The sequence below is a fragment of the Bactrocera tryoni genome, chromosome 2 (genome assembly GCF_016617805.1).
Source record: "Bactrocera tryoni isolate S06 chromosome 2, CSIRO_BtryS06_freeze2, whole genome shotgun sequence".
In the NCBI taxonomy this organism is placed as follows: domain Eukaryota; kingdom Metazoa; phylum Arthropoda; class Insecta; order Diptera; family Tephritidae; genus Bactrocera; species Bactrocera tryoni.
Genome location: NC_052500.1, coordinates 48,704,513 through 48,722,186, shown reverse-complemented (window position 1 = coordinate 48,722,186; position 17,674 = coordinate 48,704,513). Strand labels below are relative to the sequence as shown.

Genomic DNA, 17,674 nt, shown 5'->3' with positions numbered 1-17,674 from the left:
TCTTCTCAAAAGAGATCCCGTCTACGCGTAGATCGCCTTTCCTTTGTATCAAGTCCGCAGTGTTCGACATTTTTAACTATTTTTTTTTAATAAAATGTTTTTATTCTTTAAAAAATAGTTTGAGGTAATTGTTTTGGTCGCCTGGTTGACCTTGCTGTGCCTCGATTCAAACCGCTGAATATTTTTTATACTCTCGCAACAAAGTTGCTAATGAGAGTATTATACTTTTGTTCACATAACGGTTATTTGTAAGTCCTAAAACTAAAAGAGTCAGATATAGGGTTATATATACCAAACTGATCAGGGTGACGAGTAGAGTTGAAATCCGGATGTCTGTCCGTCCGTCCGTCCGTGCAAGCTGTAACTTGAGTAAAAATTGAGATATCATGATGAAACTTGGTTAAGTTCGAGGATGGGCAAAATCGGTCCACTGCCACACCCACAAAATGGCGAAAACCGGAAACCTATAAAGTGTCATAACTGAGCCATAAATAAAGATATTAAAGTGAAATTTGGCACAAAGGATCGCATTAGGGAGGGGCGTATTTGGACGTAATTTGGAATAATGGAAAGTGGGCATGGCCCCGCCCCCCACTAAGTTTTTTGTACATATCTCGGAAACTACTATAGCTATGTCAACCAAACTCTTTAGAGTCGTTTCCTTCAGGCATTTCTATATACAGTTCAAAAATGGAAGAAATCGGATAATAACCACGCCCACCTCCCATACAAAGGTTATGTTGAAAATCACTAAAAGTGCGTTAACCGACTAACAACAAACGTCGGAAACACTAAATTTTACGGAAGAAATGGCAGAAGGAAGCTGCACCCAGGTTTTTTTTTAAATTGAAAATGGGCGTGGCGTGGCGTGGCGGCCCACTAATGGAGCAAAAATCATATCTCAGGAACTACTTTACCGATTTAAATGAAATTCGGTATATAATATTTTCTTAGCACCCCGATGACATGTACGAAATATGGGTGAAATCGGTTCACATCACGCCTTCTTCCAATATAACGCTATTTTGAATTCCATCTGATGCCTTCTCTGTATAATATATACATTAGGAACCAATGATGATAGCGGAATAAAACTTTAAAAAAATTCGGCATTTGAAAAATATGTAAATGACGGATAATGAAATCTCGATTATCACTTTATCATGCAAGAGTATAAAATGTTCGGTGACACCCGAACTTAGCCCTTCCTTACTTGATACCAATATCTTCGCACAAACGACGCATAACGCTCAAATAATATTCCCTGTCGACAGTTTGACCCGTCGGAAGAAATTCGGAGTGCACTACACCTCTATAATCGAAGAAAACTCTCACAATACGTTTCTTGACATCCTTATGTCATATATTTAATGATTTTTGATTTTCGTGCATTTACTTTTCTTAGGCCCAAATGATCTTTCAAAATAGTTTTCGCTTATTCTTCCGATATTCGAACAATGCGAGTAAGGTCTCAGACTGTTAATTGTCTATTCACAAGCCTCAATTCCGAAGATCTTATAAAGATTACGCCATTGCCCATTTAATTATTTTCGCAGAAATAACGCCTATAGAGCTCTACATTAATAACTACTCGAAAAGATCTGAAGATCATTCGACATGAATGCTTTTAAAACCTTTTCTAACTCTGTTTACATTAATGATATTCTGGCAGCCGCATCAACACCTATCGCAGAGCAGCAATTGCTACCCTAGCTTTACTTAACATTTCCAGAATTGTGGTCTAGATATTTCAGCAAGTTAAACTAGTACGTATATCTATTCACAGCAGACCCTGACATACCAAATTTATGGCCACTTTTTTACTTCCCAATCAAGTTAACATCTTTGAGTTTCTTCCACTTTATTTTGGCAAACAATTATCGAATCAGTGTGAACAAACACTTTCAACATAAACAAAGCTGTAAAATTATGTTATAAACTCATTGAGGTACTTATGAAGAATTGAAGTAAATGGCAAAAATTCCAAACATAATATCTCACACAGCCAACTACACATAATTATACTCGTCAACAATACAACAACACTTACATGCATCCTCAAGTCCAGCGGATCGCAGGTGTCGAATTTTCGCTTAAATGCCAACGTGTATTCATCCATTTTGAAAAGTTCGCAATCTTGTTGATAGTCTTTTTGCACAAATTTACCATCTGGACTGGTATAAGTGTCGGTGACAATGTTGAAAAATCCATTTTGATTCTCAAAGAAACAGATGTCAGCATCGCCCACATCGCCACGCTTCGAAAAGCCCAAATAAAACCAGCGGTGATTTTCGTTAAAGGCATTTTGTAGATGAAAGAGCACCTCCTGTTTATACCAATCCACCATCCAGCTTAGCTTTATTTCGGAGTTGTCTAGATATACTTCATGGAGTTTGGTGTCCGATAAACCTGTTTAATTATTAAAAAATTGTTTGGGTTGAAAGTTATTATATTGAATATTGATAAAGGTAACTTTAGAATAATTTTCGTTTTCAAATCAAATTTAAAACCTTATCATAACTTCCTCTATAAAACTTCATTCTTTTTCAAACGGCTACGCTTCAGTCTCATTCCTAGGAGGCTTAAAATTAAACTGACCAGAGTAAGATGAATGTTTGTGAACTTGAACTATACCAAAAGCTCCCACGAACTGGTGTGCTGATAGAAGAATGTATACTTCCACTCAGTTATAAATTTGGTTTGGTCAGCTGATTAAACTTAAATAGGCGACGTCACGATATTTACTTTCACAAGATGTTCTTTCAGTTAGTCAAGGCTTTCAAGCCAACCCTTTAAATATAAATCACAGGACAACGTGGGGGACAATGATTATTTTGGCTACGAAGGCTCTTAGTAATTAGGCTTATACACTGTTCCAAATATATCTTACGGTTAATCCAAACAATTTCAAGTGATTTCGAAATTTCAGAGCACTCATGGTAAAGAGCGTGGTTTCAAGCTACTGACGTTGACTGACTCTTACGTGAGTATTAAAAGAAGGAGTCGAATCACATTTTAGTGCCATCAGAAATTTTTGAGCTACGATTTTGGATTTATCCGAGCCCAAAATGTGTTTCGGTCTAATAAAAAATTTCGACATAAGGAAATGCACCCGTTAATCAATAAAATGGTCACAGTTTAAACATAATCCATTTAGTGAAGTATTGCTACTCCAATATAACAGGCTGAGACTTCATAAATATTTGCGAAAGATTGTGAATAAATCCTCAAGATGTTCGATTTCAACAACTGACAATTGATTTTGAGGAAGTTTGAGTAGTAAGACCAAGAGTGAAGAATAATGCACGGTATTATTGAATTATCAATTACGATATATTTTTCGACCGTAAAACCGCTTTCGACATCCCGAACATTCGTCTTCCTTTATGCAGCTAAGTATGTAAGTTTGAGTTTGGTACTCATAAATAATTAAACAATTGTGTAAAATTACATTTATCTCAGCCAGAGTAAAAATAATCGTCGCCGCAATTTAGAAACAATATTCTCCTTCGAAATGCTAAAGTAATACTTCTTCTTCTACTTAATTTATTGTCTTTATGGGTGCTTCAGCATTTATGGAAGAAGAGAAATCTATTTTTAAAGTAATGGCTCGAAACTTTTCTTTTGTAATTTAGAGATTTCTCTATTTTTAAAGAAACACTCAAAAACCACCAATTGAATGAGAAATGTTTATTATCATTCCAAAGAACGCTCTTTGGCATTTATTTTTTAAAGATTATATCTTTAAATTTTGGCCGCCGCTACGTCTTAGATGGTCCATCCATTGCGTACAACAATTGTTGCGATTTACGTGAGTACCTGCCGACAACGGCCTAACCTCACGGTGCTTTCTTTGATGCACATATTTACATATGTATATCAATTCAATGCGTTGATCAGCGCCCCAAAATATGAATGTATTTTGCACGTATACTTTGGTTCCAATTGGTTGAAGTGGATAGGGACACCTTAGGCGCCTTGGTCGGGTACGAGGCCGATCTAAAACCTCCGCCGTACTTTGGGTCCGGCACGCGACCGCAATGCGACTCCACATTGGATTGAACTTTTCAACCCTGCCTGGCTTTAGGTTTCAACCACAGCCATTACGAATCTCCACAAAGGGCCAAAACCAATGACCAGAGCCAATGACTCCAAAGGCTAACTGCTCCCCGTGATACCGGGTTAAAGTCTCCGGTAAGACCTTGTAGCTTTTGCTACTACCAGTTGAGCCCCCAAAACTCAATGACTGGTGACATTTGTCGCTTGAACAACAATATATATTAGGAACTAGCAGACCCCGCAGCCGTTGTCCTGCGTGAAATTATGTGTTTGAAATGAAAAGAAAGTTAAATTTATCATTTCATTTTTTTTTCAATGTATCGCAGCTTGATAAACAACATTTTTTGGTTTCTGTTCCGGTGTATAGAAAAGATGGTTTTCCAACTAGTGAGCACGCCACGTACATCTGGCCTTGAGAAAAATATAGCATTTCCACACTTATGCCACACACTATGCGTTTATCCTTGAGTCCTGTTGATTGTCATCTCAAATGCAATTTTCACTGGAAATGGAATACGTTTGAACTGAAATGGCGAATCGTTAGAACTCAAAGGAATTCGTAGAATCAAATGCACTCAAATTATGCGGTAGCATACCAAGCCTCTCCAAAGAATTTAGAAATTCCACTGTATAATTCGCGGCATCGTTTTCATTGTCAAGACGATCGATCGAGGAATTTGACTTTGAATCTTCCAGTTTATGTCAACAACATCGGTATTTTTGGCAGCTAACATTGCGCGTGCACTTAAGGAATCGTAGTTACGATAATTTGGCCTATGCCCGACCATTCGTGATGAGTTCATCTTTCGTGAATTGATAAACGGCGAATGGAATTGATATCAAACCACCGGAAGTATCAACCGGAACTGTACTGCATTTTTGTTCGTATCCCATAATTGGGGCGGATTTGAAGGCTGATATGTCGAAATGTTTATCGCGAAAAGTGTGCGAACTTCATTTTCATTCCAGTGATTAACATGTTCCAGCAATTGTAATTGCTGGCTTACTTCTCCAAAATTTGCACACACCGTACCATTCACAGTAAGCAATAACTCAAATAAAGTTGAACCGCGTACATTAATCAATAGCAACCGAAGGTAAACAATCGTCGGGGATTGTGTAAATTCATCCTGATGCATTAGTTGATAACACACCTGGATGTCCATCCTGGTTGGCCTTGCTTTCTGCGTAACTATTTCTTCTTTCTGAATAGAGCAATGTTCTCGCAAACGCACTGGCGAAAGTCGAGAAAAAACTCGTAAATGTTAATTTTGTTGCTGGCGGTATTTCCACTGGCTGTACTCTATTCTCTGGGTTGAAATACACTCTTTGGCCATTCTCCAAAATAACTGCGAGACGCACAACAGTCGGAAAACGTTCATGAACTACAAAAATAAATATGCTACAAAGCGCTTTATTGCAGTTCCGGTTTCGACCTTACCGTTCAAGACCAATAACCGTCATGTTGCTTCCTTTGGTGACGTACTTGCAAACGTATTTGATCGATTTCAGCAATCTACAATATTCAACATTGACATGAGTTTTGACTGTGAATTAGACAAAAGTGGAGAATATGGTACAATCCATATGATGTCAACTTCGTTGTGTTGTTAACGTCGATATTCACGCCTCTAAAAGCTAAATGTTCTGCCATTGTCGTTTGGTGAGCGACGCCGATAGAGTTGATATCCATCATTTCTAGTTTGTCTTTCCGAAAGAAAAGCACGTAGATAGTGTTTCGTGCATTTATTGTCAGACATACAAACCGAAAAGATGAACCATATTGGTTTTCACCACTTCGTATAATACTGGATCTTTCTCTACATCAGGAATTTCAGCAGAAATGATTTCATCAATTTGATCTGGTGTAACCATCATCAAAAGAAGAATGCGGAAAATCTCTCTTTTGCCACTCAGCAAAGTACATCTAGCATCCAACAGCACCACATATACGTTGCTTCAAGATAAAGTCAATCAAACACCGTAACTGTTGTTTGAAAAGCCGTGCTGTGACATCGTGAAGATCGCTTGGTGATTGACCGCGATCCATAATTCCGAACGTATATCATCGCATCCTGGGAGTACTTCTTGCCTTGCCTTGCCTTGGCCTGCCCTACGTTGATGGCATAAATAAGGCCGACCGATATTAGCGCGACCTCTTCGTGGCTTCGTAAAAAATTTCAATCTGTAATTGATCACTTTGAGTGAAACACATAAAGTTTTCACTGAATAATTTTCAATAATTTTTCTTTTGAATAGCCGGAATAAAATAGCAAGCGACAGAAATTGAACGATTCAAATAATTTACAAATCAAAATATTGAAAAACAAAACAAACAAAAATTTAAAAAAGTTTGTATGGAAAAAAGTTACTTTTTGAAATTATCCAATTTTCCGACTTTTCCTCCTAAAAAGTATAAGGTATTTTTATTTCTAAACCTTCCCTGATCCGCAACGGACAACCCCTGAAAATTTCATCAAAATTGGTGCAGCCGTTCTCTTAGCGTTACTAACAAACAAACAATCATTTGTTTGTATGGGAAAAAGAAAGGGGCTGTTTTTAGGGGTTTTCCGGCAATTATTCGAATTTTTCTTGCCGTAAAAACCATCCTTGAACCTCAACGAACATTTTAAAAAAAGAATTGGCAAAATTGGTCCAGGCGTTGTTGAGTTATGCGCTTACCAACACATTTTGCGATCCATTTTTATATAATGGTTTGTCAAAAAAGTCTTGCGGTATTTTTATTGATTTTTTTTTTTATTGAAATTGAAATGAATTTTTGATGACTCATGCCCAGCTCTTGACCGATGCTACGGCTACTACTATGCCGGTCTCTTTCGACCAATCCAGCGATTTTATCGCAATTTTCGACGACAGGCCTTCCGGAGCGTGGCGCATCTTCGACCACCTGTACACCAGAACGAAAACGTTGAAATCATCGTTGTGCGGTGGAAATGGAAACTGTATCGGGTCCATAAACTGCACAAATTTTATTGGCGGCTTGAGATGCATTTTTGCCTTTATCGCAGTAGTACTGTAAAATACGCCGTATTTTCTCTTTATTTTGCTCCATCTTGCGACGCTATAACTCACGAAAGACTTAAAAGAAACGACAATCAATCAAACACGTGTTAGCGCGTGAAATGAGCTTTCTAAAAAGGTATAGCATGTCCCGATGCGACGAATAAAACTAGAACTACGCGCTTTCAGCGCCAACTAGCGAAAATACCGCAAGACTTTTTTGACAACTTATATATAAGAATAAATATGAAGCCTATAATATCATTTCAAGCTGCCCAGAAGGCATGCCCAGATTTTAGTCGCCTCTTACGACAGACAAGCCTTACCACGGGTAAATTCTAACCCCTACCCGCATCTACTGAGTACAATTTTCTATGACTCGTTCGAGGTTTTCGATTGGTAACTGGCGAACGACATGCGTGATTATCGGTTATCATGGCGCAAAAGCGGTCGCCATTGAAGGTTACGTTCTCAACGGCATTATTTTTGAAGAAATATAGACTGATGCCTCTACCGGTTCACAGGCCACACCAAACCGTAGTTTTCTCTAGATGAAATGACAGCTCTTGGTTACTCTTTGCCCCAAAAGCGGTTATTTTGCTGTTTATATACTCATTGAGCCAGAAATGAACTAAATTTGGCTCGAAACTGTCTGATCTTCTTGGAACTTTTCAATATATTGTACGACGTTCTATACGTCAGACCGAGTAGCTGCGAACGGCGTCGAATTGAGCCTTCACGGTCTCCGTGTACGATATCAGCTACGGCTGGTATATTTTATTCACTGAGTGCTGGACGTGGTCTATTCGGTCAAATATTATTCAATAATGAATACTGGGTTTCGAGATGGGATATGGTTTTGCGATCAGTAAGCTCAGTAGGTCGATTATGTTGACCATAAGTTGAGCGGAGCGCGCAAAACACATTCTTTACAGAGCGTGATTTTTCGTAATAAATTTGAACGATTTATAAAAGTTGTTTAAATATAAGTTTTCCATGATGAAATGCTAAACAATACTGAACAAAAATAACATGACAGCTTGATAACACTCACGCGTGATATGTCAAAAAAAAGGCTATAGAAAAAAGTAGCTCTACTTGGATCAACCTATAGAAAAGACAGTAGAAGTACCTAATTATCATATATTAAAGTTTCTTGTTATAAAAAAGTGTAAGGGAGTAATTTTTATAACAATTTTTATACTCTCGCAATGCTTTGAGTTGGAGTATAAATGCTTTGTAGGGAGTATCATATGTTTCGATATCAGCTTTTGTACTTTTTTAATCAAGATGATGCACAGATAATTCTTCGCATGAGGCTGATAGTTGTAAAGTCTGAGGCGATTCGAGATAGATTAGTTATATTAAACTGATCAGGATGGTGAGAAGAGTTGGATTCCAAATTTCAGATATATGAGATATTTTCATGAAAGGTGTATCGTATTCTTTACGTTTAAACGTTTAAAGTTCATATCTAACAAACTACTAAAGCTAAATCGTGCAGTAGCAGTTAGTTTGCAGTTAATCACACAGTATGAATTAAATCGAGTGATAACCATATCCTCTCACTATATAAGAATTATGTATAAAACCACTATAAATTCAATAACTCAAACTAAAAATGGTATAAGGTAAGGTAAGCAATCTATAACCTGTCGAAATTGGACTTCAAATTTACAAGCCCCCAAATATCGACTATGTGAATCTTATTGCCTACGGCTATATCGGTTAATCTGTGGAATATTTTAATAAAATTCCTAGAGAATCTTTTTCTGATAATACTATGCGCCAAACTTAAAGTTGGTTTCCATGCCGTTTTTATCAAACAGTATGTTAGATATCTCAGCAAAATCAAGTGTATACGTATTAGATATAATAGTTTAATGCAGAGAATTTGTAAAAGGGATTCATTAACCCTAGCTTCCTTCACCAAATATGTTCGCCGGTGTCTCTACTGAAATGTTTGAACCCCAGTGTGGCAAAAGCTGGTCAGTAGAGAATAAAGTGTATATATGATTCCACCCCGCCCTCTTGCAGCTTTGGCAATTTGTGTCCTACAAGATATGTAACCAGTCAGAACGCCTAGCACGGCGGTGAGATGAGCCTTGTCTTAAAAGTGTCTCGTAAAAGTTTTGTATATTCAACCTCAGATTGCAAGAGGACAGCGGAATACTGAGTCGTTGTCAGTTTGATGAATTTGGGGCAAAGGATATCATTCTCTAGCAAGCTCAATGACTTTGCAGTTTCCTCCGATTCTGGGAGTACATCTACTGCTACTTTAATGGAAGTCATCTACGTAAATATTTTATAACGAAATAAACTGTAATACATGAATTTATGACCTACATATAATATAAATTATTAAAATACCGAATATGATTGTTGATGGTCCCTCCTTTTCAAGATAATCTTGGCAGCCGACTTTTGCGTTTTTTCACGTGTTGGAGCTGGTTCATCGTGTGCAGTCCACTCGGATACTGCGGACTTCAAATGTTCGCGAATGATATGGTGTACACGTTCAGTTGATATCTCCAAAGCGAATGCTATCTCGAATAACTTCACTTTGCGGTCCTCCAAAATTATTTCGGGAACTTTTTTTGATGTTTTTGTCGGTAACAGCTTGTTTAGGGAGTCCACTGTCTTCATCGTGCTCGGTGCTCATATCGCTTCGTTTAAACTTAGCAAACTTCTTTTTCAACGGTTGATTTCCCTAGTGCAGAGTCCAAATAATGTCGATCAATCCAAACCTTGGCTTCAACAGTATATTCCCCCCCCCCCCCAAAAAGCAATGCTTTGTTAACAATGGTGTAATACTTCATTATGTGAAACTGAGCGAGGAGCGTGGAGGAATCAGCGAATCGCGATCGTTGCGAATTAACATAAGAGGTATATTTATATAGATATATATTTACAAGCTAAAATATTCCTTATTTCAGTTTAATTATAAAACAGGTAATTTTAAATTCTCCGAAATTTAAGGTATCTCTCAGTTGAGCTCATACAAAATGCAAATAAGATGATGTAAATTTTGCATTTTGCTTTCCAGGAGCCCTGCCAGGTACCTTTAAAGGTGTATAAGAAGTAGATATGCACATATGTGGTATTAAAAAGCATGTGCCGTTTAATCAAAATGGAAGCGTACACACATACCCAAATATACATGTACAATATATTCCGAGTAATCCATCATAAACCTGTAAAAAGTTCATTCGAATTTGGTAAAGCGGCAAACAGCCAGCTTTTAATGAACGCGAATATATCTGTGCGCACGTACGTAAGCCACAGCAGAAATTTTATGCATAAATGAAGATGTACGTATATATTGACATTGCACTCATTTTCATGCCATACACACACACTTCCAATGCCCATTAATATATAATTTCGCTTAAATACCATCATAATCGGTGTGAAACGTGTAATGATCTCAAGCGCAAAGTAATGACAAGTCGTATTAGCGAGTATGGAAATGTATTCCTTTGAACAACCATTCACAGCGCCAGCTATGTATGGCGGAGGCGGAACCGCCGACAATTGCTTTGCTGTTTCGGAGTATGCACTACTTGCGCCGTTGACGTTGACGCTGCTGATGATGATGAAGTCGTTTGGAATGCGATGCTATGCGATGCCAAGAAATTCCTTCGTCCTTTATTATGGCATTGACGTTTTCATCAAACCCCACCCTTATCAATGAGCCTTTGCCCGGTTGATACCCACACTCTACACTCCAAACGTCGTCATTTGCCAGTCATGCTGTCGGTACAGCGAAGAAGCACAGAGTTGTTGAGCGGTGTGCAGTGTGGGGGGCGGTTTAAGGTCAAACTCAAGAACACGTAATGCTGGTGGATAAAATTGTTGAACATTTCTCATAAACGTTGGATCAAGTGACATGTTGGCATTTTATGAATTCTTGATGTTATTTCCGCCTTTCTCTTGTATTATTGAATGTTCTTCGTTATCTTCTGGCATATTATTGTGCTGTAAACTGCTGTGTTTCATTTATGCAGTGGATAATTTGTAAGGGCGTGCTGATGTTTATTACGCACACTCTTAAATTCATAACAAATTCCGTATTATATTAACGGCTTGTAATTATAATGGCATTACTTCTTATACTCATATTATACTATATACATACATAATTATAGCCATATCAATAATGAGCAAGAGGAAGAGGACTCAGAAATTCCTTCGAAAGAAAACCAATTCGCTCAACTTATATTTTCATGCAGGCGCAAGTAGTTGCCGAATTAGTAAGAAAATAACGACTGAAGGGTTGACTGTGACAGCTTCTGCGATGTTTCAAAAATTGCATTCTGAATGGTACTAATTCTTAGAGAGAAGGCTTCTAAGTTAGGAAAATAAGCAATAATATTTGAGCGGATTTTGATTGTGCGCTGGCCAACCACAAGCAGTTGCGATGTTGTAAAATCGCAAGCAGTTCCTTAAGGGGTCCTAACCGGTCATTGTTCAACAGCATCCATTTATGTTAAAAATTTTACAGGATGTCAATGGTCGAAGTAGTCTAGGTAGACGGGTAGATGTCCGTTTGAACTGTGCAGCATTCACAAGATTAAAGTTGGAACCTCTTGGATCTTATACCTTAAGTATCCAGACGAACTAGCTGTAGTCACCATTTTTGACCTCAACAGATATGTTTTTTGTGCAAATATGAAAGGTTTGATTCATCTTTAGGAGCTGTACCGATGCTAAACTATCCTTTTCATGTTCCTCTTCTTTTCAACTGACGCAGATACCGTTTACGCGATTATAGCCGAGTTAACAACAGCGCGCCAGTCGTTTCTTCTTCTCGCAACGTGACGCCAATTGGTGATACCAAGCGAAGCAAGGTCTTTTCCATCTGGTCTTTCCTACGGAGTGGAGGACTTCCTCTGCCTCTGCTTTCCCAGAGCTGGTGTGTTTTCGTATATACGTACGATATGACCTAGTCAGTGTAGCCATTCCATCGTATGCGCTATTCGTCGTGGCCAACGCGCAAATTACCATAAATCTTTTGCAGAAGGAGATATTTCGTCTCAATATCATCGGCATACGCCAGCAGCTCTACTCTTATAAAGGATTGTACCTGCTCGTTTAAGCAGTTCGAATTATTTTCTCCAGCAGCAGATTGAAGAAGTCGCACCATAGGGAGTCGCCTTGTATGAAACCTCGTTTGGTATCGAACGGCTCGGAGAGGTCCTTCCCGATCCTGACGGAGCTTTTCGTATTCTCAATGCAAATTCAGACATCGCGGCATAAAGACAGTTCCTTTTCGTGTTGTCAAAAGCAGCTTTGAAATCGACGAAGAGGTGATGTGTGTGTCGATTCTCTTTTCACGGGGTTTTTCCAAGATTTGGCGCATGGTGAATATCTCTGGTCGGTTGTTGATTTGCCAGGTGTAAGGCCACACTGATAAGGTCCAATTAGTTTGTTGACGATGGGCGTTATACGTAATGTCGAGGAGACATATCCGACGGTAGTTGGTGCATATTGTGGGGTCTCCTTTTTTGTGGATTGGGCAGAGCACACTTGAATTCCAATCGTTAGGCATGCTTTCGTCTGACCATATTCTACAAAGATGCTGATGCATTCTCCTTATCAGTTCTTCGCCGCCGTATTTGAATAGTGCGGTTGACAAATCATAGGTCACTGCCGCTTTGTTGTTATTCAGGCGGGTGATTGCTATTCGAACTTCTTCTTGGTCGGGCAATGGATCTGCTCCATCGTCATCGATTGGGGTATCGGGTTCGCCTTCTCCTAGCGTTATGCTTTCACTACCATTCAGCAGGCTGGAGAGGTGTTCCCTCTATCCTTCTCAGCTTCATTTCTTATAATAAGCAGATAATTTCACGTAAATGCAAAAGAATGTTCTTTTGAGCGATAGGAAACTTCCCCTTTAAATTTGAAGTGACTGTGTTTGTCTTTAAAAAAGTAGGGACCTTCGAATTAGATCAGCCTTTATATATAAATATATTCTACGTGTCCTTCTGGATGTTACAAACTTCTTGGCAAACTTAATATCACCAGTTCAGAGTAAAAAAATGGGCTTACTTAATATCTAGAAAGAATCCTCTTAAATTAAAATGATGTTATCACAAGCCAAGAAAATGAGAAACATGACAATTCAGAACTTGTTAACGCATGTACGCTGCCTCTACCACAACAAAAATATAAACTAAATAATAAGAGTCACGGTGTAATTGTGATAAGGTGATAGCAGTAATTTGATCACTCTCTTTCAGCAATTATAATGCTTTATTAGTATTGGTTATAGTATGAAAATAGAGAAAAATTTGCCGATATACTATATATCTGCAAGTACAACTAACTGGCTATCAAATTTTCATTATACAAGTATGTTTGTTTTATGTTAAAAGTCAAAACACTGCACAACATATAACATTGTAAAAATAATGTTTGCAATTTAATTCCACTTTTTCACCAATATGAATATTTTAAGTGACTGTAAACAACATAAATAGTTTTCGTATGTCAAAACGTTCTGAGTGATACATACCATCTAACATGTCAAACTTTACGATAAAATTGTGAGTTTCCAGATTGAAACACTAAGATTGACAAATCCTGAAATATAAAGGCAACCTACGCACGTTGATTGAGAGTATTGCATGGACTATCATACAAAATACCACATACTACTTAGGTTTATATGCACATTCGAATCGGAAACTGCAGCAGTTTGCTTGAAAGAACAGAAAAAAAACAGTTCAATTAGATGGGGAAGTTGAGACAATTCGCGTTGCTAAGCAACATTTTAAAATTAACTTCTGTTTTACGATTATTGATACTGTATTGTCTTCAATCGATGAAAAATACGATCAGTTGAAGTAAGCTACTAAACCTGTACTTAATATTGATCAGTTGAAAAATAACATTAACTCAAGGTGGATTTACAGATATACTTGTACAGTCATAGTCAGATTAAACGCATTTGCATTCTTGTTTTTTTTTTTTTAGTTTTTAATCTTACATAATTTTTTTGTTGCAATGGCAATCATCACTAATTAAAAAATCATTTTTAAAATAGTTTTTAATTAATTCACTCAAATTTTTTTCTCAAAATAATATATTTGGAAAAAATAAAAATAGAAATTTGATTTAAGGGGTTAGAGGTAGTCAGAGGCACGAAAAAATGAGAGTTTTCAGTATTTTTTTTTTGCTATTAAATCATATTATTATACAAAAGTAGTAATATGGCATTATTATAGGATGTATGGACTTGAGGTCACGAAAATTTCAAAAAAAAAAAATTATTTCCAAAGTTATAGTTGTTTGTGTTGATCCTGTTTCAAAAAAACGTACTTGCGGTGACAAGCATAAGTCCTTGGAGATTCATCTAAAATCATTCGGACAAAAAAAATTAGTTTTATAAATAGATAATCCTGGGCCTGATCGAAGGATTTTTTTTTTCAAAATTAACAAAATGGCGGCCTCAGGAAATTTTTTTCTAAATTTTTGCGAAAAAATCAACAGTTAATTGGTCTTAAAAAATCGAAATTTTCGAAAAAATAAAAATCCTTTTATCAGGCCCGAGTTTATTATGTATTCTAAAAGCTGTATAAATTTCATTAAAATCTACTGAACGGTTTTCGAGTTACAGTTGTCACCGGTTCAAAAAACATAGTTTTGAGAAAAACGCTTTGAAGTGCCCGAGCTCTCTTTGTTATTTCTCGAATAACTCCGAAACTAATTATTGGATCAACGTGAAATTTTCAGGGAATATTTTTAAAACATTAGACTTAACGAAAATGCAAAAAAATTAATTTTTTGAAAATTCTAATTACACCTAACCCCTTAACTCATTTTGAAAGGATTAAGAGCGGAAATGTATTTTTTGGTGAATAGTGAGTACTTTAATGTAATATAATATGTGTGGGAAGTGTTTGGAACAAAAATAGTAAACAAGTAAAAGTAAAAAAAACTCATGAAATTGCTACAAACCTTATTTAAAAGCCATATAATTGTCAATAAAACGTTGGCTTACTTAATCATTAGGAGTTTAAGTGGATTTGACTGTGTTTTTCTTATGCGTTTTCAGCTTTGGTTTCCTAAGTTTTAAGTTTGGCAACGCCTATGAAACACTGACTGAAATGAGTTGAAGTTCTTAATACCAGAAAAGAGTTTGGTCGATCTGAAGTTGAATTGGTTCAACTTCAATTTCAATTCAACTGAGTGGAGTTGAAAACTATAATAAGCACATACATATGTTAAACCTTTGGAACATGAGTGTTTATTTTTTAATAAAGTGACTTTAATAGTATTTAAAAGTTTTAAATTTTGTGGTTAAGGCAAATTAAGCTTAGAAGGGGCGCAAAGTTTGTTTAGAGCGGTAAATTGTCTCGGCCCGGCCCTGTCGCGTATATACAAACAAAGAGATGGTTGGTTGAATCGATTCAACTTGTTTCTTTCTGGGTATTAAAAACTTACTGACAGACAAATTATACCCAGTTCAGGATATAAATATTCCTTAACGAAGAACTGATTTACTGACCATCAGAATATATTACTACATGACCAAATAATTACAATTTTCTTTTTTACTCGCGTTGAATTTCAAGCATTTTTTAAGATTTAAGAACTATCTGAACTCCTTACGTAAAATTATACTATATATTTTTATATGTTCATGGCTCATAAAGTGCTGGCTACCTGTGCAATTCGCGGTTTATGTTTTAACTTTTACTTTCATCAGAAATACCCACACACAGAGAAGCACAAAAACATTTGCTTAAGGAACTCGTTGCAAGGTCTGCAATGTCAGCATGTGTTTGTGGCAGTCACCGTCGATTTCCTGACAACTACACACATTTTAAATCGCATTCGTATACAAGAATCCTCACACACACACGCGCGCACACTCACGCAAATACATACAATATGCATGCACTTGGTAAAGCACTCATACGCCGTGTTGATCATAAGTTGATTTTTCCTTTTATTTCAGCTTCTTTGCGCTTTCATGAATTATTCACAACATTTTCCGTGTTATTTTATTTTTTAAAGTTTTCCACTCAGCAATCACGATCGCGGCATGAATAAATATTTTGTTTTTTACACAATTAGTTATTGACCCGTGGAACGTGCACCATTTTTTGTCTAATTAAAAAAATTTCCATTGTTGTTGCAGTGATGTTGTACTTTGTTGAAAACTATTGTAAGTATGAGTTAGAGTATGAGATTGAGTGGAGTACAAGCGTAAAACTTGTACCTGTCAAAGCATATTGCATGTATTTTTGTTTGTGCCAATCTGCTTGTGTATGTCAAAATAAGTTTGGCTCGAACTTTTTAAGTGTCACAACCAACTTTAATGAAAACGAAGTTACTTTACTGCTTACTGATGCAGAATGCGCTGCATGATAAACAAAATTTGTTGTGTTTGTAATATGTGCATACGAGGGTGAATGTAATATGAAGAGAATTTTTACATTGTCGAACATATTGGAAGGACTTGAGTTTTCTTTATGAAATGGACAAAGGCTGATGACGAGTTTTTGGATATTATATGCACTTGCAGAAAAGTGAAAAATTTTTTGAAGAGCCATTTAAGGAATATTCAAAAATTATGAATAGAATACTCTCTAAATAATATCGATTAATTTTGAAACATTCTGGATTCCCTTGATTCCATAGCCGATTCCTAGGAACAAAGTTTTGGGTGGTTTTACTCATTGTTTTGCTTATAACTTTTTCAAAGCCAAAAATTTATTATTAGTACAGATAAATACAGGTAATGATCGAAGTACTAAAATTTTTGAATTTAGACAAAATGGCGGCGATGCAAAAAATAAATTATTTTTATGACAAAATTACACTTCAGAGTGGTGTAAGAAATCTAAATTATTGCTAAAAATCGTATTCCTTCGATTATTAGCTGTCAAATATATCTAAGAAGGTCGTAAGGTCGTGTGGAAATTTCAAGTCGTTCGCTGTAGTCATTTCGGAGAAATTTTTCTCACCGACTCTGAGAACATCGTTTCGAGAAAAATGCATTGCTCAAAGTTTAGAAATTAGATCTTAGCACTATGCTCACACTTACTAAAATATTTATTTGTCGGATCAAATTTCGGGAAATATCTCAAATATATGGTAGTCGAAAAAGTCTTTTCGTATTTTTAATCAAACTTCAATTTATTTTTTTTATATGCATGCTAATAAAAAACAAATATGTAACATTTTGGTCGACCACTTTTTGCCATTTTCCCGCTAGAGACATTATTCCATCAGTGTAAATCTAATTTTCGAAATTTCCAGAACGGACGCGAGCGAACTATTATTGTGCTACACTAACTGATATAGCATCGTCTCCGTCTTTACTTCACAAATTTCATTGGTGGCTTGCGTGGCATTCTTCCCTTTTTTATACAAAAATTTCAAAATATAGCGAATTTCTTTATTATTTTCACTCATTTTTGAACAGCTGTAAGTTTTTGTCTACTTCTCCGAATTTAATTTTTTTGGTTAAATGAAGCTTCAAATCTCACCTTTTCAACACTGTGACTGTGACACTGACACAGTGTGATTGGTAGCACTGAAGATATACGACTGCAACGACAGCTATTGACAAAATACGAAA

The 17,674-nt window shown here is 36.6% G+C and overlaps 1 protein-coding gene across 1 annotated transcript in view; it reads right to left on the bottom strand.

Annotated features, from left to right (window-relative positions):
- LOC120768589 (tyramine beta-hydroxylase) overlaps positions 1–17,674 on the bottom strand; it is a 72,793-nt gene that overhangs the window by 13,609 nt on the left and 41,510 nt on the right. Inside the window, exon 3 of the mRNA XM_040095349.1 lies at positions 2,051–2,409. Coding sequence (XP_039951283.1) covers positions 2,051–2,409 — 359 coding nt within the window. The remainder of the gene's footprint in view (positions 1–2,050; positions 2,410–17,674) is intronic.